Below are 27,297 nucleotides of genomic sequence, written 5' to 3' on the forward strand. Positions count from 1 at the left end.
TTACAAAAAATATCACCTGGAAACAAAAAATATGGTGATATAGGAAAAAAAATTCTAACTGTTTGTGGAGAATAAACGGCGAAGTTAACCTAAAAAATTCGTAAGAAAAAAACGGTTTCTCGCTAATAAAAAAAAAACTTGAACTCCAATCGAAAAAAGTTAAATGAGAAAGTTGTAGCTATATCGATTCGTATTTTTACATATATCGATTGCTATGTTACTTTTCAAGATATATCGAAAAAGCCGTCAAAAATCAACTTTTTTTGTTTTTGCTGTATCTCTTGCAAATTAATTGCTCGACAAGTAGCCGTAGAGAAACGAATCAGGGCAATTTTTTTCCTTAAGAGTTGTACTTTCATGTTAACAAAGAGTGATAACTATTTTATTCATTTCAAGTGTTCAAATGACGTTGAAAAAAGTAAACATTTTTTGGTCGCGTTTTTCTTGAATATCTTTTTCGATTTTCATTGCTCGATAATGTCTATTACAGGAATTGATTGCTGGCACTTTTAAGCAAATTTAAAAAAAACGTTGCTCTACGATCTTCTGGAGCCGATATTTTTTTTTTTTCAAAAAATTCCACAGACCGCAATTTAAGTGCTACAACGTCCATTCCTGATTGAAGTTGAAGTGTTGAAGACATACTTATTCGAAGAAGAAGAAGAGGAGATCTGGAATAACGTGTTCACTGTTCTCAGAGGGCATTTCGGTTTGGCAACAATAGTAGCTAATAGCAACTTAGAGCTACTCTGAACTGATATTAGTTGCCAATAGGTACTATTATTGCCAAAACGAAAGCCCCCCAGTTCTTGCTTTTTATCATCTTCAGCTTATGGACTATGGTTAGGCAAGAAAAAAGAGGTTATGTGTTATGCTATGATGATGTCGATTGTCGACGAAAAAGAAGTGTTGTTTAAGATTTATGCTTTTATGGAAAAATAAAGTTTTAGAGAAAAATATAGTGTGCCTTCCTGAGACAGCCACTTGTAGGCTCCCTACACCTTTGAAAAATGTAATTTTCTAAAATTCTCACCTCTTGTTAACATTTCAATAATTATTTAATAATTGTTTATGAAATAAAGTAAGTACAACGTTTTATGGTAATTATATCTTTTTAGTATAAAACGTTTCAAGACTTTCCATAATATTTTAAGATCATTCAAAATGCTCAAAACTTGCATGTTGTAAACACAAAATAATTAATATAGACGTAATAAATAATAATAATAAAGTAACAAAGCAATTAAAAGATCAAATTAATTGTGTCAAATGTGTAACTCGCATAATTTCAGTGTAAAAATAGTTAAAATGTAATAAAACCCGAAGGAATGTAAGTGTTATAATTTTGTTTGTTAACTAAAATGTTAACAAGAGATGAGAGAATTTTGGACTAAAGGAAAATTACATTTTTCAAAGGTAATTATGCTTTTGAGGCCATCGTAAACGTCATATTTTGGTTTATCTCGTTAAGCTTTAGTACAAAAGGATTTGTGTACGTGGTCCAGAAGTCAAGATAATGAAGATTTTGAACATAAGAGCGCTTTCGAACGCGCGAATTCAATTTTCGGAGCGGCCGAGTAGTTGCCCTCACTCCGGCGCCCGCTACAGTTAGCTGGTACCACGCTCGAATGCTTCGGTTTGACGCAAAATTAAAAATGCAGAAGTGGCTAAAATGAAGCACAGTATTTTTTTATTGAAAATATAAGTCTTCAACTTCAATCTTTGTAAGAATGGACGCTGTAGCACTTACAAAGCGGCCTGTAGAATTTTTTGAAAAAAGAATCTCGGCTCCAGAAGGTCGTAGAGCAACGTTTTTTTTTTCAAATTCGCGTAAAAATGCCAGCAATCGATTCCTGTAATAGACATTATCGAGAAATGAAAATCGAAAAAGATATTCAAGAAAAACGCAACCAAAAAATGTACTTTTTTCAGTCATTTTTGGTCACTTGAAATTAATAAAGATGTAATGAAGCATTATTATTTTCCGATTTTTGTAAGGCCGCTGGCCAGTTATTTATTTAATTAGTTTAATTGGGTGAGAGCAATTAACCGCGAGTCGAGCCGAAACCGCCCGCTGCCCCACTCTGTCGAGGGCCGCGCGCATAGTCCCACCACGACTCCTGCCTAGTCAAGAGGGGATTGGGACAATAAAACCACCGTTCCTGCACGAAGATCCTCAGTTCGCTGCCAGAACTCGAAGAGCTCCAGTTCCAACACCAGCCCGAGGACCACCCCGAAGACCTGAAGACCGACCAGAGACCGCCACCCGACCCAAGGAGTTAGCCGCCAGAAGCAACCGTCCGGAATAAGTAAGCAAATTGTATTTTCCTATTCTCACTTGTCCTGCTATGGTACAAGTCTGGCCGTTTTGAACTCTGGCAAGACAGTACGACCACGGCGTTGTCGGCGAAGGTTTGGCTGGGTCACCCACCGCCCTCGTTCGACGAACGTTGTTAGTCACATCGACCGAACTGCTGGTTTGGCTGGGCCACCCACCGCCAGTGGAAGACGTTGAGTGCAGGTCCGTACGGCAGCAGCGTTATCGGCGACGGTTTGGCTGGGTCACCCACCGCCCTCGTTCGACAAACGTTGTGAGCCCCTTTACTGACACTGCTGGTTTGGCTGGGCCACCCACCGCCAGTAGAAGACGTGAAGGTGTCGAAGTGTACAGCAGCAGCGTTGTCGGCGAAGGTTTGGCTGGGCCACCCACCGCCCAAGCTAGATAAACGCTGTAGGGCACAATAACCGAAACTGCTGGTTTGGCTGGGCCACCCACCGCCAGTAGAAGACGTTGTGTGTCGGCTGTGCAACGACGGATAGACCCCCGAAGTTTGGCTGGGCCACCCACCGCTTCCGGGAGAAGTCTGTCGGCCGCCCCGCATTTGAACTCGCACCTCGTCCAGACTTTGCCTCCTGTTTACCAACAACATCATTTTCCTGATTACCGTTTGCTTATTTGTGCCTGATCTAAACCGCTTTGCTTGGCTTTTTCTCCTGGCTGGTCGCATTTCCGCTTAATTTCCGTCGCTTTGCTAGAAACTGCCGCCGATATTTATTTGTAGAATTAGAGTCACCCGTAATTATTTTTCTGTTTCAGAACCATTGGGAACAATTTATTTATTGCTCTAATTTATTAATCTTATTTTTCCCTTTCTAGCACCGACCGAAATTTAAAACCGAATATTATTCTGGCGTACCGTTTCGTAAAGTCTTAGATTGTTTATTAAATAAACCAAACGCCAAAGACTCCGTTTTCTACCGTACCGATTTTGTGTCCTGATCTTTTGACTAATTTGTATTTATTTACAGCTCCGAAAAACCGTATCGGCATTTTAAATCCGTCGTACAAATAATAATTGCTCTAACCAATTTTGTTATTCTTACACCGCTTGTAAAGTATTTTTACATTCCTGAATTTTAGTTAGTTATTTATTAATTGTAATTAGAATCTATTTTACTTTTGTTTGTTTGTTTCAATAGGCCTTGTTAATATAAAATAAACCTAGTAAATATAATTCCCGTTTGTATTCATTCTTAACGCCGACAAAGTTGATAAAATTCCGATCAGTAAAAAAGAGGTCCGCTTATCTTTTTGTGACCTACACTGATAAGACCGTTTATTTTGAAAGGAAAATAACACTACACTCAGAGAACTACTTTGCTTGAAATTAAGAGAAATATAACAGACCCCTGGAATTAAACTTTCTTCACTGCAGCTATCCCGAGTACTTACTCTAAACCGAGGGTAGGTTTCACGTGGAGTTTCCCCCACGTAACCGATTGGGAAACTGGCGCCCGAGACAATCCGCACAAAAAGATTTAATCCGGAGTACGTTTCTGTGACGTCACTCACCACCGCCGGCTGCCGACCACCGCCGCCGATAAACTAGTAGTCAAGGGTCGTCATAAAGTAGGCGTCCAGATAGGGACGTCAGTGACGTCAATAAATCTAGTAAATTAAAATTTGCACTTATGAATTAAGATTCCGTTTAGAGTTGGTAGTATACCGGGGGCAGCCACAAGTAACGTCTGAACCGAACCGTCACCACCGCAAATTCAAAACCAAGTAAAATATATAAAGGGTGTTACAAAAATTTGGCAACCGAGCAAAGTACGTTACAAAATCATTATCACTGATTTTTACCATGAAAGTACAACTGTTAAGGAAAAAAATTGGACCTGATTCGATTCTCTACGACTATTCGTCGAGCAAGAAGAGCCGATTTTCGAGATGAACTTTTTTTCAAAAAATCGATCTCGAAAATTTTTTTATGAATTTTTTAATTAAAAAAAGGTATTTTTTTTTGCTTGCCGAGGGCTACATTTATAGCAAGTAACGAGTTACAAAACCTTAATTTGCAAGAGATACAGCAAAAACAAAAAAAAAATCGATTTTTGACGGTTTTTTCGATATATCTCGAAAAGTAATAAGCAATCAATATATTTAAAAATACGAATCGATAGGTTTTTTTATAGCTACAACTTTCTCATAACTTTTTTCGATTGGAGTTCAATTTTTTTTTATTAGCAAAAAACCGTTTAATTTGACTTACGAATTTTTTAGGTTAACTTCGCCGTTTATGCGCCACAGGAAAAAACACAATCTTTTTTAGAATTTTTTTCCATATATCATCATATTTTTTATTTGAATTAATTGGACTAGTAGCTTCTATTTCTCCTAACACCTTTTTAAATTAAAAAAAAAAGTACTAACCTGATACTGCTGTAGTCTCCAAGAAAAAAGCTTCAGTCTTTTGCCACAGACATAAAATGGGATAACTGAACAATAAAAGACACTTGTAACAATGAAACGTTTCACGAGTGCATGCAAAGGCTGAATATATTGGAACACTATGCGAAATAAACGGCACATTACAATTTCCAGGCAAAACTGATTTTGCCCAAAAACCGTAACGTTGCAAAGGACATGATGTTAAAATCACTGTTGAACTTAAGGGAATGCTGTCGTTTTGTCTAAATAATGCATAAGATTAAAATTGTGGGTAATTCAGGTAACGAAAACAACACGTATATCTAAAACTTGTAATATCCTTAATGCTTTTACGGTTACGATCCAGAAATATATGAATTTTTGCAGCTAATAATTCCTAGGGATCATGCGTTCCAGTAGGTTTCATATAAATAGTAATCTAAGTAATCAGGGCGGCAATTATGCGTCGGACAGTGCCGCCACGCCTGGCAGAACTTTGCCCTCTAGAAGTTCCAAACTGGCCCCGCCGCCGGTCGAGACGTGAGAAACTTTGTCCTCGGTCTTCCATTTCGCGCAGCAAGTTGCCGTGTCGCCTCCACCTGAGAAAAGAACAGTGAAAAAACGGGCTCGAAAGCTAGTGTTTTGTCATTACCGATGATGGTAGTGGCGCCTTTCGCCGTTGCCGCCACAACTTCGTCCATGATGGATTTGGTCCCCTTGGCGAACTTTTCAAACTCGAATACTCCGGCTGGGCTGTAAATAAACGTTTCGTGGCGTAAATTAGAAGGGGCGTAACGCAACGGCATGTGAAAAGTTAAAAAACGTTTCGCTTGTTCAAATTTAAAAATATACAATATGCAACAACTACTCGTAAATTTACCTCTGAATTAGAAAAAAAACATAAAACAAAAGAATTGGTTCCTTTTTTTAATGACAATGGATAGCCTCAAAAGATTTGTTGTTTTTTTGACATGAAATTAAAATGTTGTCGGAAAGATCAAATTAGATTTTTTCATGCCAAAATTTAGCACAGTAAAGAAAGACGCGTAAGAATTAGGAAAAATTCCGTAGAATTGATTGAATTACTTTACCCCTGCTGATTGTTAGGGCTTCATTTTCAAAATGGCGTCCAAAGTTCGCAGAAAAAATTTTTTAATTAAAAAAATATTTTGTCTAAAAAATTTTTTTCTAAAAGACTGTAGAACTGTTTATATAAAAAATTTTGATCCCAGCCTGATGTCAATTGATAAAAAAATGTATTAGTTATTGCAAGAAAAAGGCTAAAAATCGCATTTTTTTAAAACTTCTACATATATCCTCAAAACGAAACTTTCAGAATATGTAGTCCTTGGTAAGTAGAATAAGAGCTTTTTTGTAAAATTGAAAAATATTTGAGTTTTTGCAAAAATTGAGTTTTTCGAAAAAAATACATTTTTTTCAAGTTTCAATAAATCATACAGTAACGCACTTACGTGACCCATCGTAGGCATAAAATTTTTTCTAAGAGTTGTGCTTTCCTGTGCAAATTGTGCGCGTATTGCAAAATAATAGGAAATATGCAAAAAATCCACCGAAACTTTGACTTCCTTTTTCGGGTCGAAAAATAGATTTTTTTCTTATCGTTAAATTTAATCGGAATGGAATTATTGCCGTTTGAAAGCTGACATTTTTTCACAAATTAAAAAAAGTCCTACAACCAACAAAATCCGAAAAAAAATGTTTTTTCCAAAAAATCGCTACAACCTCATTTATTAAAATAAGTTCTGAAATTTACACATGTTGTAGTTGAACACTTTTACCTCAATATAAAACATAGTCCGGAATGATTGACTCCCCTTTTTTTATCACTCAATTTTGTTGGGCCCCATAGAATGCCTGCTCTGCTCGACACGATGCGTGTGGTGAGGGAAGAAAGACTGACGCGAATCGTCCAGAATTTTTTCACGTCGAATTTCATTTTTTTAATGTATTGCCCACAAAAAATTTCGTTACAATATCTACATTTGTTCGGAAGATATTTATATTTATTTTAAAATTATAACAAATGCACTGAACAATGTACGCATAGCGCTTCAGGGCAAAACGTTCACTTTCGACAAGGTGTTACGCCCCATATATATATATATATATATATATACAGGGTGTCTCACATTTAAATAGCAGGACTTCAGGAATCAGTAGAAGACCTCATTTTGAGTCTAAAAGTTCCTATATATATGGGTCCTAAAACGCTTCGTTTCTGAGATACAGGGCGTTCAATTTTATTTTTGTTTTATTTATTTATTTTTTAACTAAATAACCGCTGACAAAAAAAATCATCATGTTGCGGCGAAAGACTTAGTATTTGAGGGCAAATAATTTGACACAGAAAATCATCGCATATTAGTTCCAGTGGTGGAGATAGAGGGGTCTCTATGCATATTTTTATAAAAAAAAGTATAGCCGATTTGATATTTTGCAAATGTTTTCGAAAAATATGAAAGAGCATTCAATTTTACCCAGAAAAGGCCCTCTTGTCCAAAGTCGATAGGAGGTGGCGTTTTCAAGAAAAACCGAAAATACTGTTTAGAAGTCAAATTAAGAAAAACCGAAAATACTGTTTAGAAATCAAATCAGACTTGAAATGTCATTCTAATATTGACATTTGCGCTTATTTTATTATAGTTTCTAATTGTGTGTAGAGTATTAAAAAAAATTGCAACAAATTCAAAATGCCGTTTAAGTTTACGAACCAAGAATACGCAGATATTCACTTCATATACGGGTTTGCCAATGGGAACTCGGCAGAAGCTGCTAGGGAATATCGGAGACGATTTCCTAATAGAAGACAGCCGCATCCACACGTTTTTATTAATGTTCATCAACGTTTCGCTAATGACGGATTGAATCTGGTCCATAGGGATCGCAACATAATTAACGTTAATATTGGCAGAAATAGGAGGAATCAGCGAATCTTGCACGAATTTGACAGAGATCCCACGACGAGTACCAGAAAAATTTCCAGGATTATTGGTGTTTCCAGGTGCACTATTTCTAGAACATTAAGACGAGATCATAGACATCCCTACCACTTACAACCTGTTCAGGGTTTACGTCCGGGTGACGAGGAACATAGAATAGCTTTTTCTCGGTGGATTCTTAACTCAATTGAAAACGACGGAAATTTTTTATCACACATATTATGGACCGACGAGTCATGTTTTACTCGTCGAGGTGTGACAAATTTACACAATCAGCATGAGTGGGCACATGAAAACCCGCATGCAATCAAACCACGAAATTTTCAGCACGAATTTAGTGTTAATATTTGGCTCGGCGTTTATAACAATTGTCTTTTCGGCCCTTACATCTTACCTCAACGACTGAATTCTGCGAATTTCTTAGAGTTCTTAGAGACCGAGAGTGCCAACATGTGGGAGGAAATTCCTCTGAATTTAAGAATGCGAGCATGGTTTCAACTTGATGGCTGTCCAGCTCATTTTGGCCGAAATGTCAGGAACTGGTTGAACACCCACTTTCCCGAAAAATGGATTGGCCGCGGGGGTATCGTTGCATGGCCTCCCCGATCCCCTGATCTGACACCCCTAGATTTTTTCCTCTGGGGTTTTATTAAAGAGAGAGTTTATACCACTACTGTGGACACAAGGGATGAACTTATTCGTCGGATTCGGAACGCATGCAGTGAAATCAGAGACAATAACTTAATTCAAATGAGACGTTCTATTCAGCGTCGGTGTCAGTTATGTATCGAAGAAAATGGTTTACATTTCGAACATTTGCTTTGATGTAATATGGTTTTCGTTATTTATTTTTGTATTTATTTTCATTTAATTAATTAAAAACAATTTTAACCGAATTTTTGAACTACATATTTAATTTAGTTGTAACACAATGTTTAAAAATTATTATTTGACTTCTAAACAGTATTTTCGGTTTTTCTTGAAAACGCCACCTCCTATCGACTTTGGACAAGAGGGCCTTTTCTGGGTAAAATTGAATGCTCTTTCATATTTTTCGAAAACATTTGCAAAATATCAAATCGGCTATACTTTTTTTTATAAAAATATGCATAGAGACCCCTCTATCTCCACCACTGGAACTAATATGCGATGATTTTCTGTGTCAAATTATTTGCCCTTAAATACTAAGTCTTTCGCCGCAACATGATGATTTTTTTTGTCAGCGGTTATTTAGTTAAAAAATAAATAAATAAAACAAAAATAAAATTGAACGCCCTGTATCTCAGAAACAAAGCGTTTTAGGACCCATATATATAGGAACTTTTAGACTCAAAATGAGGTCTTCTACTGATTCCTGAAGTCCTGCTATTTAAATGTGAGACACCCTGTATATATACTTTGTTTCATATTAGTAATAAAATATTTACCCGTTCCATACGATAACTTTGGCTCTTCTGATCGGTTCCTTCAGTAATTCCATGGTTTGCTGGCCAATATCCAAACCCATCCAACCTTCGGGAATACCCTCTTCCACTGTGGCACAGCTAGACTAAATAAAGAGAAATATTTCACAGTTTCAATCGTATTAAGGTATCAAGGGTGTTACAGGATAATATTCCAAGGTCAGTAGTATATGTAGATAGATGTTATTATCCTGTAACACCCGTGGTGGTTTAACGTTTAATGTCCTACTTGTGTTATTTGAATTGAAATTTATATACAGTTGGTGACATTAACTAAATTACGGATCCTTACATTTGCGTCTTCTGCGAACTTATCTGCAATGACAAAGTCTACCGGCAGATGAACTTGTACGTTATTTTTCGCAGCTTTCTCCAGTAGTTTTCCCACAATTTTGGCTCCCTCCGCATCGTACAAAGACGTGCCGATCTGGAAGGAATGGAACAGCTTAATAAGAGATTAAAAAGGGGGCAATTGAGCAAAACATGTCTTGATTCAATGTTGCTTCTTTTCAATCCATCGAGTGTTAAAGTTTACACATTTCTTTGGAATTTTGACTAATGAATTTGAAAATTTCAGTAGCATTGATTTTTTGAGCGAGCATTTGAAAAAGTATTCAATCGCTAATAGGTGTCTGATATATTGGAAGGTATATTTGATGTGTTTTGATCTTTCCTGTTGGTAATTTTTTGTTGTTGCGTGTGATTTTTGTTTTTCTCTTTTATGTTGGTTCAGATTGTTTCCTTAGGTTAGACTGGGTTAGGTTAAGACAGTTTAGGTTATGTTAGGTTAGGATAAATTTGAATATTAAGGGTTTTTTGGCGAGCCAAACCACATCAAACCCGGTTAGCTCGAGTTTGATTGTGTTAAGAGTTTGAGTTAACATTTGACAGAACTCGCAAAAATTCTTTTAGTTTGGATATCTAATCAATAATAAAATTGTAACCTGTAATCTATGATAGTGCTCGTAGCTCAAGTTGTTTGATTATTTCTTATATACTACAATTGTTATTCCTAATCTGAAATGCACATCCATGAAATAACGTTAATGTATAGATGGTTATTAAATCAAAATGGGTTTACCTTTTCACAAATATCTATTCCCATGTAAATGTATCGTCTAAAAGGAAGTTAATAAAGATCTATACAGTGCAATATAGAATATGCATATCTACGATTAAAGTTATTTGGATCCTCGATTACTATTTTTTTATTATCAATTTTAAATATTACTTTGTATTTTTTGCAAAGTTAATCCATTATCAAATTTTTTTATTTACAACTTATACCTATCCAAACCTCTAAAAAAACGAAGTAGTGACTAGGTACGATGGTACGAAACAGAAAATAAATAAACAAAGATAAAAATATTAACTTAATATCCAAACCAACCCACAAGTCCGGTTTGATGGTTAGGCAAACTCTGCCAAACCGGGTTAACTACATTTCTCGCCAAAACGTCAAACCTCAACAAACCATAGCTAACCGGGTTAGCGGTTTTCTCGCCAAAAAACCCTTATTGATTAAAAATTGTGCATTACAATATATTACTTATATCTCTATAACTTTCTAATTTTTCTTCAACCATCCTCAGTTTTTCTGTCTATATTACTTCTTTAATAAGATACAATTGTTTCTCTTTTGGAAAATTTTCTGTTTTAAATTGCCTTAAACTGTTACACACATTCTATGTCCATTGGTAGAACAACTAATTCAACAATAAAATAACTGTTTTTAGAATAATGATTTTCAGTTTCTCTTATTCTTAAATTAACATCTTATTTCCAAAATTATACATGGTGGTTCGAATTTTATGCAGGAAACTTCTAGGGCAGATAGATCTCTTTAAATTAATGTGTTTGCCTTATATACATTGGTCTGAAACAGCCCCATTTTAGAGATACGGGATGTTGAAGTTGTTAAAAAAAATAGATTTTTATATCTTTTATATCTCCGGAATCTATTAAACAGTCTCAATAAAATTTGGTATAGATAATGTATAATAGTAGGCCTTACATTCCCTAAAATATGAGCTTTAAAGGTTCAACCAGTGGTGTACACCTTTTTTACAAAAAAACCTACACCACTGCATTTTTTGACAAGTCATTGTAACTGATTTATATTCTAATGCACAAAATACATAAAAAAGATGAAATTTTTTCCCTAAGTTTCGCCGTGTGTAAGTGCAATTGGTAAGCACATCAACAAAATTATTTACACCTTTCTACACCACCTGTGAGGTAGTGTTTCTGGCATGTTTTAGTTTTCCCTGGAGGCCTAATACTCTTTAAAATAAGAACAATTTAAATCGAAGTAATAATAAAAATATATTTACCAAGCAATAGCAACTAAACAAGTAACAAAATTAACGTTACGTATTTACAACAATTGTTCAAAATGCGAACCACCCACATCGATACATTTCTGCCATCTTCTAAATGGAATTAATTGAAGCTAATATCATTTGGTGGTTTTCTTTTAATTCATTGCACCCGTCTTCTATTTGTTGCAGTAGTTGTGGTCTTGTATCTGTTGGAGTAGAATAAACTTTACTTTTCAGATAACCCCAAACATAGAAGTCCAGGGGGTTTAGATATGGCAATCTAGCTGGCTAAAACACTGGACCCTCTGCACCATTATGGTTGACATTGGCATTTGGTCTTCTATCCATCGCCGCATATAATTTTCAATAAGCCATTCTTATATTATTCTCCCAGAATGCACAGGAGCACCAAACTATTTTGTCGTATATTTAATGGAACGTCCTCTAATAATTCAAATAGATGGTTTCCTAGAAGGTTTAGAAATGACTGGGAATTTACACGGAGTGGCAAGAAGAAACATCCACAAACTTTACTTTGAATTATTCCGAGTCACATGTTCACAGAAAATTCGTGTTGAAAAGATCTTGTCAGAATTTCGTGAGGATTTTCTTGTGACCAAATATGCAGATTGTGCAAATTCATTACCCCTCCTCACCTTTGGTAAATGTATATTTACTATTATTTTGATTTAAGTTGTTCTTATTTGTAAAGATAATGGGTTATGCTTCCACGGGAAACTAAAACGGGTAAGGAAGTCTACCTCACAGGTGGTAGTGGAAGGTGGAAACAAGTGTAAAGAATTTTGTTGATGTGCTTACAAATTCCACTTACTTTTAAGCATAAACATAAATATTACTGTAATATTATGGTTAGAAATGTCTGCACAAGGAGATTTTATTGGAATGAATAACTTGAAAACGGCGAATCTTAGGGAAAAAATACAAGTTACCTTTTTTATGTATTTTGTGCATTAGAATATAAATCCGTTACAATAACTTGTAAAAAATGCAGTGGCGTAGGTTTTTTTATAAAAAAGGAGATGACCCCTGCCCAGTTGTACACCACTGGTTGTACCTTTAGAGCTCTTATTTTAGGGAATGCAAGGCCTACTATCATAGATTATCTGGACCAAATTTTATTGAAATCAATTAATAGATTCCTGAGATATAAACAAAATAATTTTTTTTAACAACTTCAACACCCTGTATCTCTAAAACAGGGCTGTTCCAGACTAATGTTTATAAGGCAAACACATATTATTTTAAAGAGATCTATCTGCCCTTGAAGTTTCCTGCATAAAATTCGGACCACCCTGTATAACGTCTATGAAAAAAAATCACTTTTATCTTGAGAAATTATATTTTGTTGTTTTCGGATGCTTTAGAAAACACAAATTTTTTTCCAATTCAACATTATCTTGAAAATGGTGCGTTTCCATCATATCTATATAGGACTTTTTTTAATTCAAATTTTAAGTTTTTCATTTCCAAAATTAAATCTAAAACAGTACCAGGTATTTGGATTTTGCAACAACGCTTATTATCTAGATAGCCCGAACAAAAATGACACATCACAAGTCATCTTTTTGTGTCATATTCATTTAAAAAGATATATTGTCAGAAAGTGATTTTAATATAATGCACCAACATTTTCATACAAAATCAAGAGTAGAAAATTAAACTAAACAATGGAATAAAGTATACTAATTTTGTATAACTGAACAACCAAAAAAACTTTCAAGAAAATGACTGACGCGATCGCACCTCAAGACATATTTAGCTGTAACTCATTCAATGTGACCACCGTCTCCAGTTCCACACACAAGTACCTGAATTACAGCAGAAAGATGCAACTCCAGCTGGCGGAACTAAACAATAATGTAAGTGGTGTGATAAGAGAGAGCTGTTCCGGGATCGACAACATATGTAACAGGGTTAGGCAGTGTCTCAACGAGATGGACCAAAGGTAACACCTCGGTAAAAGTTCTGGTAGTTACATAGAAGAATGGCACGGCAAATTTTTAGCGCTGTGCTGGTATAATGTCAACTAGTATACTCAGAAGAAAAACACTTATATTGTTTTATGTAAATCTACAAATTAACGCCATTCTTTTATATAACCACCCAAGTTCTAAGTCATAGAAATTATGCACATTTCAGACATAAAACATATTTAACGGACGAAGTAACAGAATACATCGAGGAGGAAAAACCAAAAAGTGTCGAGGAAATTTCCGAAGTTTATGAAACCGTAGAGGATATATCGACGATAGAAATCATAGAAGAAAAATTTGAGACGGAAGAAAGTTCGCAAAATGTTACATCCCTCACTCCTTTCTTCACCGAAATAAACTACAACAATCAAGAACCGGAGAGCAGAAAATCATGCCAGAAAAAGGTGCTGAATAAAACGATCTACTCGCTACTAAACAGCGAGGAGTCCATGGAACTCCATGACGATAACAGCAAGATTAGTATAGATAATTTCAAAGAAACCATTATTTCGCTGTGCGACAATTTCGAAATCATGAACAAACTTGTGGAGAATATAAATAAAGAAATAACGATGTTTTCAGAAACAGCTATACCTACTGTTAAAAAGAGTCTAGAGAAAATCGAGAGTAACGAAGTAAGCGAAAGCACAACAGGACTGAAACCTATAAAACGTATGTCGAAGATCAATTCCAGACAGAAATGCATTCAAGTCGGAGACAGTGTATCTGAAACAAAAGTGGACTTGGTACAACTAAACCACTCCACATCCTTTATTATCCCAGACGTTTACCGCAAAAAGGCCTTTACGGATCTCTATCAAAAATTGATCGCGCAAGTAGAGGCAAACGACAGTTTAATATTTTTCCAGACCCTGATGAACCGACAAAAGAAGGTAGAGAAAAACAAAGGCGACATATCCCAATTTAAATTGAACATCCCCATCGTGACCTACTCTGTCCCTAAGAAATCTGGCGAATCTGTTGAGGAATCGAACTGCTCGATTAAAATCCAACCAACTAAAAAAAATACGGATTTAAATAAAAAATACGCCGACAGCTTGTGGTTTTCTCCGAAAAATATAGTAAGAGATAGTTCAAGGTCAAGTTCCAGAAAGGTAGCGAAAAAAAACGTTAGAACCAGAAAGGTAAACAGTAAAACAGTCGAAAACAGGGGTATACGGAGCGAACAGAAGAGTGACAGAAGGGGAAGTCTCAAAAAGAAAACGGCAACTTCTGAAAGCAATAGGGGCTTACAGCAGAGTAAACACTCCCCTAAACTCAGCACCGCCAGAGATGCCCAGAGAACATGTTCATTAGGTATATATACTAGGGTGGGTAAAAAAAACGGACTATTTTTTTTTACTTTAACTCTGAAAAATAGGTTGCTAGACACCTCTAGAATAGGAAGGTTCTCCGCTTTACAGTTTTCCGTTTTTTAGAAATTTTAGTATTAGAAAAAAAAATCATATCTCTCTATCAACTGTTCATTAAAAATATCTCTCGCTCATATACTTGTAGGAAATTAAACGCTCTACAAACAAGGTCTCTTACAATTTTTTCGTAAACCTCACCGTTTAAAATGTAAAGGTTGAAGTTTGATTATTTTAAGACAAATTTCTGTTTTGCTTATGAATTTTATAACTCGTTAACAAAAAATCATTATGAAATGAGCAATTCATAGTTTTGTAGGAAATTAACTGCTCTACAAAAATGGTCTCTTATGATTAGTCGATTAAATAAAGCGTTTAAAAGATATAAATTTGAATGACTTTGTTTCTAAAAAGTCCTTGAATCTCTTTAAAATCTTTGATCTACCTTATGATTTTCTTGATATAGACATTGAATTATGGCCTATTAATGACAGTTATAATGAAAATAAAGAATACTTTGAACAATTAAAAGTTGTTAATGATGCGCCAGAACGAGCAATCGCATTAGTAAGTGAATATAATCAATGCTTGACAAAAAATGAAGAGCAATTTCAATTTTTATTGCAAATTGTAAAAGAACATCGCAAAAAATACCCGAACTGCAATAAAGAAATTTTTTTACAGTGTAGTGTACGAATATTTTATAAATGTTTGAAATTTTATAACACTTGATAATTAAATAAAAAAACTTTTTAATAACAAATTGAACATTTTTTTTTCTTTAAGATTAATACTTTTCATAATAAATTTCTAACAAAAACGTTATTTTTTCAAGATTTAATGAATCATTGACTCAGTCAAAAATAATGCACTAATTTTTTTTCGATGTAACCAAACATGCTTACGACTAAAAAAAACTAGAAAAATAGTTTAAAACATTTCTCTGTTCATAGAAACTCAAATTTGTATAAATTTCTCTGAAACTCATAAACTAAATTGAAATTTTCCGAATTATTAATCAAAAACTGTTAAAATTGGTGCGCATTGAAGTTTGATGATGAATATCTTTTAAACGCTTTATTTAATCGATTAATCATAAGAGACCTTTTTTGTAGAGCAGTTAATTTCCTAGAAAACTATGAATTGCGCATTTCATAATGATTTTTTGTTAACGAGTTATATAATTCATAAGCAAAACAGAAATTTGTCTTAAAATAATCAAACTTCAACCTTTAATATCTTTTAAACGGTGAGGTTTACGAAAAAATTGTAAGAGACCATTTTTGTAGAGTGTTCAATTTCCTACAAGTATATGAGGAGAGATATTTTTAATGAACAGTTGATAGAGAGATATGAATTTATTTTTCCAATATTGAGGAAAAAATGGAAAACTGTAAAGCGGAGAACCTTCCTATTGAAATTAAGAGCTCATATTTGGAGAGAATTTTCTAGAGGTGTCTAGCAACCTATTTTTCAGAGTATAAAGTAAAAAAAAAATAGTTGATTTTTTTGACCCATCCTAATATGTACAGGGTGTTCGCATAAGAACCGACACAGAGGAGGGCACGTAGGGCACCCAAAATATGCCCTTGTTCGGTGTCGGTTCTTATGCGAAACACCCTGTATATTAATATACAGGGTGTTACAATATTTCATAGACAAGTATATGAAAATAGTTTATGTGAATGTTTCCTGGCAGATAGACCTATTTGCTAGCGAAAATAATAAAACTTTTATCATATCATTTCTCAAAAACGTTTGTCGACACGGAAATTTTTTTTCTTATTTTTGATCAGAAAACCACCAGTAGAATTTTATTGGGGAGATATTCTTACACCCGCATATACTTTTTGTCACCAAACTTAGATGTTATAGCGTGTATTCTAACGTGTGATTAATATATCTAGATTGCACTTGCAAAATGGTTGTTCAAAATGACATGCCACTATCAGCCAGCACCAAATGTCACCTACAATGGTTGAAAGCGACCCCAGCTCACATGCCACAAAGGAAATTAAAGTTTTTGGATATACTAGACGATCTAACGCATCGGTAAATATTTTTTCATTCAATTCGACATAAACGGGCGTAAGTCATATGTTGCTTGTTAGGGACCTGCTACCCTTACAGTCGGAGTATCCAAGGAAAGACCACCATCAGGCTAGAGCGCTGGACTACAAAGACATCCAGGACACGTATTTATATAAGTTGATGTACGGCAAGCAGAGCACGAGAAACGTGTGGAAACAGCTATTGGAACCGACAATCCAGTGCGTTAAGAATAATAAATTGTATAGAACTCGTCGTAATGTAAATAAAATGAAATTTAAGGCAGAAAAAGTGAAGGATAAATTTGTGGTACTTAACTCAGTCGTATACGTCATACATTTTCATGTAATAATATGCATTTTTAGGAAAAGTTTTGTTCCAAAAATTACTCCAAAAGTGATATTTTAAAGAAGCTTGCACCGTACATATACGATCCAGAAAAAATTCACGAGAATTACAGTCAGTCGGTTATCGTGATGCCCGTACGGGTATATTACGATAACTTTAAAACAAACGAACCACCTACGAGGCTCAGTAACTCCGGTAAACCTATACTCAATGCCACAAGAAAAGTTTCGGGAGCTCCGTCTAAAGACGTCAAGTGGATGAAACTGTCCGAATTGTCTACACCGAGAATATCCAAACGTAAGATACTTATTAAAATAGAAAGAAAAACTATTTGTATTGTTCAAAAATTAAGGAAAATATTAAAATAGTAACAATTAAGTAGTTTCTTGGCTATAATATCCAATATCAAATAATGTAGTTTTTTTATTCTAAATCTATCAAAAAAGGTTACAGACAAGATAGACCGAAATGAGGTATTAAAAAACATAGGAAATGTGACAAACAACAAAAAAAATAATTAGATATTACTTTGTTCAAAGCTATAAGAGTAGTATACGACAATTTGCCGAAAAAACAGGAAATTTCGTCTATCATTACATCCATAAGCCCTTCAGCGATGTCATCCAAGCCCCTAATAAACAGCGCTAGATTGAACACAGAAAAGAACGCGACGAAAAAAGCCACCAGCAGATCGTCTCCGCCAAAAAGTATAATCATTCAAATTTGCAGGACATCGTAATAAGCAGAATTTATTTTTTAGGTTTCGCTTCATACTGTCAGAATGTCAGAAACAGTAAGAAAGACCATACAGATATCGAAAAACAAGAAAACATTGCACTGTATAATAAGATCCAAGCGGACATTGAAAAGATAAAAACAGACATTTACGGGAAAAAAGTTAAGCCGGCGGATAGAAAGTTATGGGCACACAAATATGGCAAAGGTGTAGGGCAAAAGCTAATATCTTTTGTTGAACATGAAAGACCCCAACTGGAGAGGCATGTGCCTCTATACGCCATGCCTAAACTTGACATTGTAGCAACACCGCCGATGAAGCAAAATACTATTAGTAAGTGTTTTTTAACTACAACAATTCCTAAATACTATTCGCATTATTTAAAGAATTTTCAGAGAAAACTAGCGCCCAGAGACAAGTACTGAGTCACGTTCAAAGCTTAAAAACCAAAAATGAAGCAATCCAAAACAATTTGAAAAAAGCGATAAATGTAATTGAAACTCGGATGGTGGACATTCTATGCGACGATTCCAAAAGCATCCAAGCGTTCGACGTCATGGAGAAGGAGATAAGGAATGTATTAAGTCTGATGAGGTGTAAGGGGAAAACGGATCTAAAAGCTATTTCATCGAAGATCTGCGACAGTAAAGGTAAAAAGAGAAGAATCGGTTAAATTGTATGAACGAGTAAAGGTTCAGTTACATTATTTACTATATAAAACTGTATATTAAATTATATTAAATCCGTATCTAAAATCAACCAGATTTGTGTTTCTTATGATAAAACCACTCTAGAATTTTGAAAACATTTACAATGAAGCCTTAAATTTCCGAAAATCAACTTTTTTCCCAATCTTTAGAATGGCGTTACCCCTTAATTAAACTTATCTATTCCGCGGCGAATAGATTTGTGTTAAAAAGTCCCCCGAGGTTTTTCCTCTTTGTATCTACGCTGAAAAAACGTAATAGTACTTGACTATTAACTATTTCGATAAAAATAATGAGATGAGTACGTTATAGATGAACTAACCCCCAATTTTGGCAAGGATGTGAACGCATCGCTACAAGAGAACTACAACATTATATCCGAGCACCTCTTCGAGAGGTTAGAAAGAATATTAGACACTGGAGGATCGTCCACGTCTAACACGTCCATACACAAAACTGAAGCCGTACAGAAAAAAGTTAAGGACGAAACGAGGAAGAAACAAAGAATATCGAGTTCCAGGAGAACCAAAAATGACATCATGTAAGACACGTGCTCGTATACCGACAATTTAAAATGTGACTAACTTTCCTTTTGTAGTTCCCCTTCGTCGAGCGCTTCATTGGACGAAAAAGTAATCAACAGACGTTCGCCTAAAGCTTATTCAAAGAAAATGCAAAAAATCGAAGTAAAGCCTAAACTGTCAGCAACGACAACCACTACAATAACGGAATCGGTACCGGCAGAACACTGGGAAAACACTTGTGGCGATCAGAACTTAGAAACCATCGAAAGCGAAACCTGTGAAACTCAAATCGACTCGAAACATTCAGAGGAAGAGAAAACACACATCAGCGAAGAGCAAATTTATCACAATAGCAGTGGAGACTTCATAAAACAGGAAGAGGTGGTGATGAAGAAAAGCGAAATATCACTTAATATAGAAATAAATGATACACCTATCGACGAAGTTATTAGTGACGATAAAGTCGAAATATTAACAACCGAGGAGGAAAAATCGGAAATACCACCCGAGATTCCTACTCCTCAACCTGAACAGGACGTTAATTTGTCCGACACTACCATAAATTCAGATATAGAGGAATTTATCACCGAAGAACTGAACAAGGTGATCGATTCAATTGTGTCGCTCGTTGAAGAAACGACCGTAGAACAGTCCCAAAATGAACCGGCAGCACCTGTAATAAGTCACTTTGAAACAGAAAACTTTGAATCATCCGACTATAACACTCCACGATCGCAATCTACGAACGTCGAAGGTAAAATGCAAGTGGCGATCAAAGACGATACTCTCAACTATTCGGAAGAAGTCCAGAAGATTTTAAAGCGAGTGGAGAATATTTACTCTCAGCTCGATGACATACAAGAATCTGTAAGTATTTGTAAGACAAAACCACCCATCCACTTATTTTTCTTCCACATTTTAGGAAAGCAAAGACCAAATCCCCATATTCAAAGAGGAAAACGTGTCCGACGTCCAAAGTGAAATTTTCCTAACGCCTTTCATGCAGGCCGTCAAAGAAACCAGGAAGACCGTAAAGCAGACCAGCAAAATGGCACTGGTAGAGAAAAGTCCTTCTTACTACAACATCATAACTTTTCTGGACGCTCTGACTAACATACAAAAAGAGGCACCCTACGAGGTACACATCGCCCAGCTGTACAATTACGCACACGTTTGCCGCCAAGCGACGGTTTACTATCTATCCGAAATATGGCACGAGGCGCAATATTCATCGACTACAAGTATCAGCTTGAGAACAAGCTGCATGAGGAAAAGCAGCGAGGAAACGAGGCAACTTAAAAACAAGAAGGTTTCTTTTTTCCAACTAGGCAAGGAAGATAAGAGTAACCAAATCACTTTGTGCCCCTTCCATAAAGTTAAGGTCCTAAGAATTTCGTCCCAACAGTTTCCCCCGATGGAATCGAGCGATGGGGAGATGTCCAGGAAAGTAAACGAGTCAAACAGAGTTGCAGAAACAAAAAATGTTAATGCAAACGTCTGTCCGTTACACAACAGTGACCCAAACAAGCATCAAGATCCACTGACGGATAACGAACAGGAGCCTCTGCTTTGTAAGCTACACAGACGAGTAAGGAACACCACCGAAGAGCTCGATTCCGATACAGGCAGACACGCGAAAAGCGAGGGTGGTTGTGAAAAAACAAAGAAACACGAAATGTCAGTGATAGATGACAAATCAACTCAAGTGTTCTGTCAGATGCACACAGAAGAAAAACAAGAAGAAAATTCAATAGTTAATAGTGTCGCAGAGGAAGCCACATGCCTCACATCCGAATATTTAGAAGAAAACCCCGACGACAGTAAATCCACCGACAAAGACTTCTTAGGAGATTCCTTACTGGACCCGTTCTACGATTACACCAATGAAAGCATAAACCCGAAACAGGTGATGCAGAACATCGAGGGAATCTACGAAGAGGGCAACGCGAAAAATTCCGCGCAAACTCAACCGAAAATAGTGGTGTTCAGGGAAGTTTTAGAGAATCCGTTGCCGCCCCCGAAAGACATGAAGAACATAAACGACATTGAACAGTACAAGAAAAACTTGGAGAAACGGAAGGAGATGCGGCTGATGAGAAAGTCTAGTACCGAGTTGGTGAGGAGGAAGATTTCGCCGACTCCCAGTAACGACGACAACGTGGTCTTGTTGAAATCGTTCTACGCTATCGTTTATATATTGATGTTCACAGCTCTGAGTCTGAATTACAGATGCATATAAAGACACAAAGGTGCTCAAAGAGTGGTTTTTAATAACTAAATTTATTAGTGAAAGCGGTAGTGTATCTTTTATACAAATTAATAACAAATTAAATTTTCTGTACGTATTTGCCTCCTGATTTCCTTCGTGATTTTCCACAAAAGTTTATTAACTGAAAATAAAATATTTCTCCCTTTGGAAAAAATATTTTACACATTTCCGTACAATCTTGCAGTACTTATAAGGTAGATTTCAATTTTATAACCCCACAGCTAAAGTTAGTTGTCTTTAATTTTATACAGGGTATTCCAAAACTAAGAGCAAAAAAATTTACGCGATTAATTCTACTCGTAATAATGGAATAAAATACATTACTTTTTCCAAAAAATTAATTTCAATGGTATTAAATTGCCTTATTTTTTTTTTAAATTCATATATTGTGACATTTTTCCCTTAAGTGATTTTTTTCGTAGTAAGAGAAATCACTGAGAGTTGGACAACCTGCGGCATTAGGCACAAACATATTTGTTATCGGGGCGAAATTATCGCGACTCCTATTGGTCGGATCGAGACGCTTTTTTTAATTTAAAAAAAAATTTTTTTTTCATATTTAGTTGTAAAAAAATTGCTAACTCCGGAGCTATTGGTCGTAGAAACTTGCTTTTTTCAATTTGTAGGTTTTTTACGACTTTCGAATGGTGTATATAACTTCTTTCAAAAATTAAAAACCGCGGAATTATTTTATTTGAAGACCACAGGAGAAAAAGGGGGAATGTCCCAAATATCGAAAAATGAGCTGACACCGCTAGCGGGTAGGCAAACCTCAATACTTTATTATAAAAATATGTCCACTGTAAAAAGATAGCACAGTCCACTAATATTCGTGTTTGAAAAGTACGCATCAGGGAAAAAAAGGGGAATGTCCAAATGAAAAATGATAAAAACGGGGAAGGTCCATATACGTCCGTTATTATTAAGCGAATGATGAGCTTTGCTTTTAGTATGTAGTTTGTTTTAAAATCATCTCCACAGTGTGTGTGATAACATAAATAACGAAATAACGTTATTTCCTTTGTATTTGTATCATTCCAATATCAGATAAAAAATTCAGCAATTTGCAAGATCTGAAAAAGTTCTGTTCTATAGAAGCCCAATATTACTATGACAATATACGTCACACAGATAAAGAAAAGTGGAAATATGCAAGAAAAAACTACAAATAGTTCAAAGTGAAAAAGGCAAAAAGAAGAAGTGTGGAAAGAAGAAAATGTAAAACTGGACAATCCTCCTTACCAGAATATGCGTATATTTTTGTGACAATACCCATTCTTCCCCTGAATAACGGGTAATGGCTTGCGTTTTTTTACTTTTTTGTATAGATACATATTGTTTTTAGCTACACTGTTATTAAAGACTTGTTAAATATACTTTCATTAATAAAACTAGTAAGTTTTTATTTAAATTTATCAACATAATAAAAATAAGTGTGTCCAAACTTTAAAATTCGATTTTCTCGAAACTAACATTTTGTGACATACCCCCTTTTTCCCCTGTGGTCTTCATTTGTTAACAATTATATACAACTAAATTTGAAAAAAAAAATATTTTTTTTTAACTAGAGGATACTTGGTGTCCCTTCGAAGAAAATGAGCCGAAAAGAATGTTTTAGTCATAACCCTGCCACCGGAATAGTCATTTGAAACTGGTATTTTTTTGCAAAAATGGAATTTTTCAAAAACTATTTGACCAATCGAGTCCATCTTTTGCATACCTCTTAAGGATATAAAAACTCGCATTTTGGGAAAGCTTGGTAAGATTTTATTAATTATTTAATAAGCTATTAATAATTAAACAAAAAGCACTTTTCCGTTTAATTTTGCAATAACTTTTTTTGTTTATAAAGCAATTTTAACTTATAAAGTCTCATTTTAAAGATGAGTTTCTCTAGATCAAATTATATGTTGAACATTTTTTACTAAGATTAATAGTTTTTTTTACAATAACGCGTAGAACGAAAAATTACGAACTTTTGACCTATTTGTTGATAAAAAATAATGACACTACACTTTTTTCATGACCCACGAGATGAGACGCCTCTTATATTATCATTCCCAAGACTTTCCAACAATAAAATCACGCCCAGTAATTTTCACGTTTTCTCGATGATTTTTCACCTTTATTTCTTGGTCTACGTTTTTTTCACTGCTAAATTTGCAATGTAAAAAAAAATTGCGAGCAAACGCCTATCCTTGTAGTAAATTTCCTCAGGAAGAAAATCGATAAATATACTTCATGTCCATTAGAGGCTTATTTTCGGGCTTATAAGCGAAAAACCCAAAAAAAGGCTAATTATTTTCTTTCTTTTGTTACAAACAATATGACGCTCGACCTCTACAATCACACAAGTATAGGCTTTTATTCTGTGTATTTTTTACTTAATTTTAACCCCATAAAATTTGAGTTAGGCCCGATTTAAAAAAAAAAACTAATTCACCCGGACTATTGTTTTTCTTTGGAAACGGTTACAGATAATCAGTATACCCGGCGTCTCAAAAATAGTAGACAAGCACATAGGGGTAAGGAGGGTGAAATTCTGAGACGAAAAGTCCTTTGGCTTTTTTTTTTGGGAGCGTCAGCCTTAATTAGGTAGGACTTAAATAAGATACCCAATCAGGTGCCAAGCGGTAGGACAAACATGGTAAGGTCAGTAAAGGGGCAAACAGGGTATGGTGGCAGCTGGCTCGCCCCACCACCTCAGGGAGCGTCAAGGCCACCAAAACACGGAATTGCTTTAATTATTTGTTTTATTTCGTTAGCAAAATAAGAATAATTTTTTTTTTATATGAATACAGTAAATCACAAAAGCCCGGCCCTCGAGTAAAAAGCGGGAATATTAAATGAAAAAATTGGGTAAAAATATGCAAAATTATATTTTTTACAAACAACAAAAATTCAGAAGTCTAGACTTCGGGTGGCCCGCGGGGATTTTTAATAAACAAAAAATTGGTAAAATTCCGCGATTTTAATTTTTTTTTTTCACAAAAGAAAATATCGGATGGTGGCCTTCAATTTGACCTTGACATTGACCTTCAAGGTCATTGGAAGGTCAGATCAATTTTTTTAAATAGAAACCTCTATATTTGACCCCAGATTCGAATAGCGCAAAATTTTACATTTAGATAGGTACTTGAAGCTCTTCTTCGGAACAACCTTCAAAGGTTATTTCAAGGACAAAATATTTCATCGGACGGTGTCCTTCAATTTGACCTTGACAAAAAAGAAGAGCCTTAAGTACCTTTTTCTAATCAATAACAGCCTTTCAAGCCCTTCGGGTCTTTGAAAGACCGTTATTTTTCCTTGCTTATAGTTTGAGAGAACCAAGTTAAAAAAATTATATAACGACACTCACGTTCATTCCTTTGGACTCCTTGAGGAAAGTATAAGCCATCCCTCCGCCGATTATCATTTCGTTGACTTTATCCAACAGGTTCTCAATCAGTTGAATTTTATCAGCGACCTTAGCGCCTCCCAGTATCGCCAGGAATGGCCTAAAAAACAATTCATGTAAAACAAAAAAACAAATTAAAAACTACTTAATTGTCACCAACACAACTTACCTTTCAGGGTTATCTAAAGCCTTAGCGAAATACTGAAGTTCCTTTTTGAGTAAAAATCCCGAGGCGCGTTGATTAAAGCCTTCCCCCAACATAGAGGCATGAGCTCTGTGTGCAGTGCCAAAGGCATCGTTCACGTACACGTCGCCCAACTTACGGAGGCTCTCTCTAAAGGCCTTGACTTTCTCGGGGCTGGCCTTGGCCTTTTGGCCTGACGCGTCTACGCCCTTACCTAGAAGAAAACGGAGATAAATTTAACATATTTGAAATAATGTCTCCCTTTTAGCGTCTTGTATGTGCGTACAGTTTAGGTGATGATACAACGGATCACTCACCTTCCTCTTCTATGTGGAATCGCAGGTTTTCTAACAAGATTACTGTACCAGGCGCAGGGTCAGCGCAGGCCTGTTCGACTTCAGGCCCCACACAATCAGGAAGAAATGTAATTTCTCTAAAAATAAATATAGAGGGTGTAGCTTTAAGTGGGAGTCGTTTTTTAGGGATAATAGTATGTATAGTTTTTTAAACAGCACTTTAATTCTTGTATAGGCAGGACCACCCGAATTAGCATGGTAAGCTGTGTCAGAAGCTACAATAGAATATAGTTTAGTAAAACAGATTGTTTTTGTATAACTTAGCGACGTGTTATTTAAGTCACCATATTATTTTGGTATCACTGTGGTCGAAACACAAAACGTAAAAAACATTCTATCATTTCTAAAAAATAAATACATACTAATTTTTTAAATTAACTGATAGGCAGCAAAACTAATAAAACATAATTTAATGAAAACAGATTGCTTTAATATAACGTGCTATTTTAAAGTCACCATATTTTTTTTGATATCAGTGTGGACAAAGCGCCAGACATTAAAAAAATTGTTTTTAAAATACCTATTAAAAATGATCACGATTTATTAAATATTAATTGTAAATAAAACTAATTTATGTTTTAAAATAATTATTTTTGCTACCTTAAAAACGAACATAATAAAAAACAAATAAAAATATTGATCTGACTAATATGAAATATTTTTTTAAAATAATTTAGTTTTTACAAACAATTAAGTGTCACTTATTTTTTTATTTACTGTGAGTGGTGGTGAAATTTTCTTTTTAATAAACTGACAACAATGCACAGTCCTGTTCCCAAGGAAATATTAGTGCACCATTAAAATAGGAAAATATACTTTATATCTGCAGTTAAACATGTTTAACAACTAACCTCTCAAGCAATGTGGTTACTTAAAATGCAATAAAAGAAAATGTTATTTTTATAGAAAAAAAAAGACAACATTATATTTGGAATCATTTAAAGGAAGTTGATTATCATTTTATTTATCATTTAGATACTTGTTTACTTTCATAGTAACTTAATCACAAATAACTAATAATTTTAATAGTTCTTGCCATTAGAAAAATAAGATAACCCATCCGTCATCTACATTTATATCTTTTGTGAAGCATAATATTTGTTTTAAATATCGATTAAATATAAACAAGATTTGAGATTTTGGGTTAATAACACTATTATTTCTTAATCACAACGTTTCAGTACTTAATATAATTATTTTACGCCTTAGGTATTTAAGGATGTTGTGATGTCCTAAAAGAACCTTGTACATAAACTGTTACATCACATTAACCTTGTTCTAATTTAGAAATACGGAATACTTGCAGCACGATACCTGTTTAGTAATTTTTTCAATTCTTCTGCAACGGGTTTTAGAGTATACTTTGGATTTGGATTGCCGTCAGGTCGCCCCAAGTGGGACATTAGCACCACGCTCTTTGCATTTTTGTCCAAGGCATATCTCACTGTTTCTAAAGCGGCAACGATACGTTGGTTGTTAGTAATTACACCTTCTTTTAAGGGAACGTTGAAGTCGACTCTAAAAATGATAGCAGTTAATTAATTTTTTCCAAAAAATGGTTATTTTATATTTAATCTTACCGTATGAGAACTCTTTTGTTTCCAAGGTCCAATGCATCGATAGCCAGTTTGTTTAATGCCATTTTTGATGTACTTTTAGAAAAAAGCCGGCAGCGAATTGACGGTCTAACGAATATTTGTCTAAAAATTGTCAAGGACATATGGAGGTCAAAGGGAGACAGATTTCGTCGATAACACAGATTACTGCAACCCTTAATTTAAAAGAAATACTTAAAATTGTCACAAATTGTATTGTATTTTCTTGTTTCGATTTCACTTAAGAACTACCAGTTAGATTTACCACCGTCAATGACACTTCAGGAGAATGAATAGAATGATATAGTTATTT

The 27,297-nt window shown here is 35.0% G+C and overlaps 1 protein-coding gene across 1 annotated transcript; it reads right to left on the reverse strand.

Annotated features, from left to right (window-relative positions):
* Window positions 1–5,029: 5,029 nt before the first annotated feature.
* LOC108913200 (probable phosphoglycerate kinase) lies at window positions 5,030–27,297 on the reverse strand. Its single transcript, XM_018718703.2, has 9 exons — window positions 26,970–27,297; window positions 26,704–26,907; window positions 25,351–25,466; window positions 25,019–25,247; window positions 24,811–24,949; window positions 9,427–9,561; window positions 9,099–9,220; window positions 5,364–5,464; window positions 5,030–5,310 (listed from the first exon to the last, which is right to left on the reverse strand). The coding sequence occupies exons 1-9, from the start codon at window positions 27,107–27,109 to the stop codon at window positions 5,171–5,173; spliced, it is 1,326 nt and encodes a 441-aa protein (XP_018574219.1). The 5' UTR covers window positions 27,110–27,297; the 3' UTR covers window positions 5,030–5,170.

This window comes from Anoplophora glabripennis, unplaced genomic scaffold, assembly GCF_000390285.2.
Source record: "Anoplophora glabripennis isolate ALB-LARVAE unplaced genomic scaffold, Agla_2.0 scaffold756, whole genome shotgun sequence".
NCBI classification, from domain to species: domain Eukaryota; kingdom Metazoa; phylum Arthropoda; class Insecta; order Coleoptera; family Cerambycidae; genus Anoplophora; species Anoplophora glabripennis.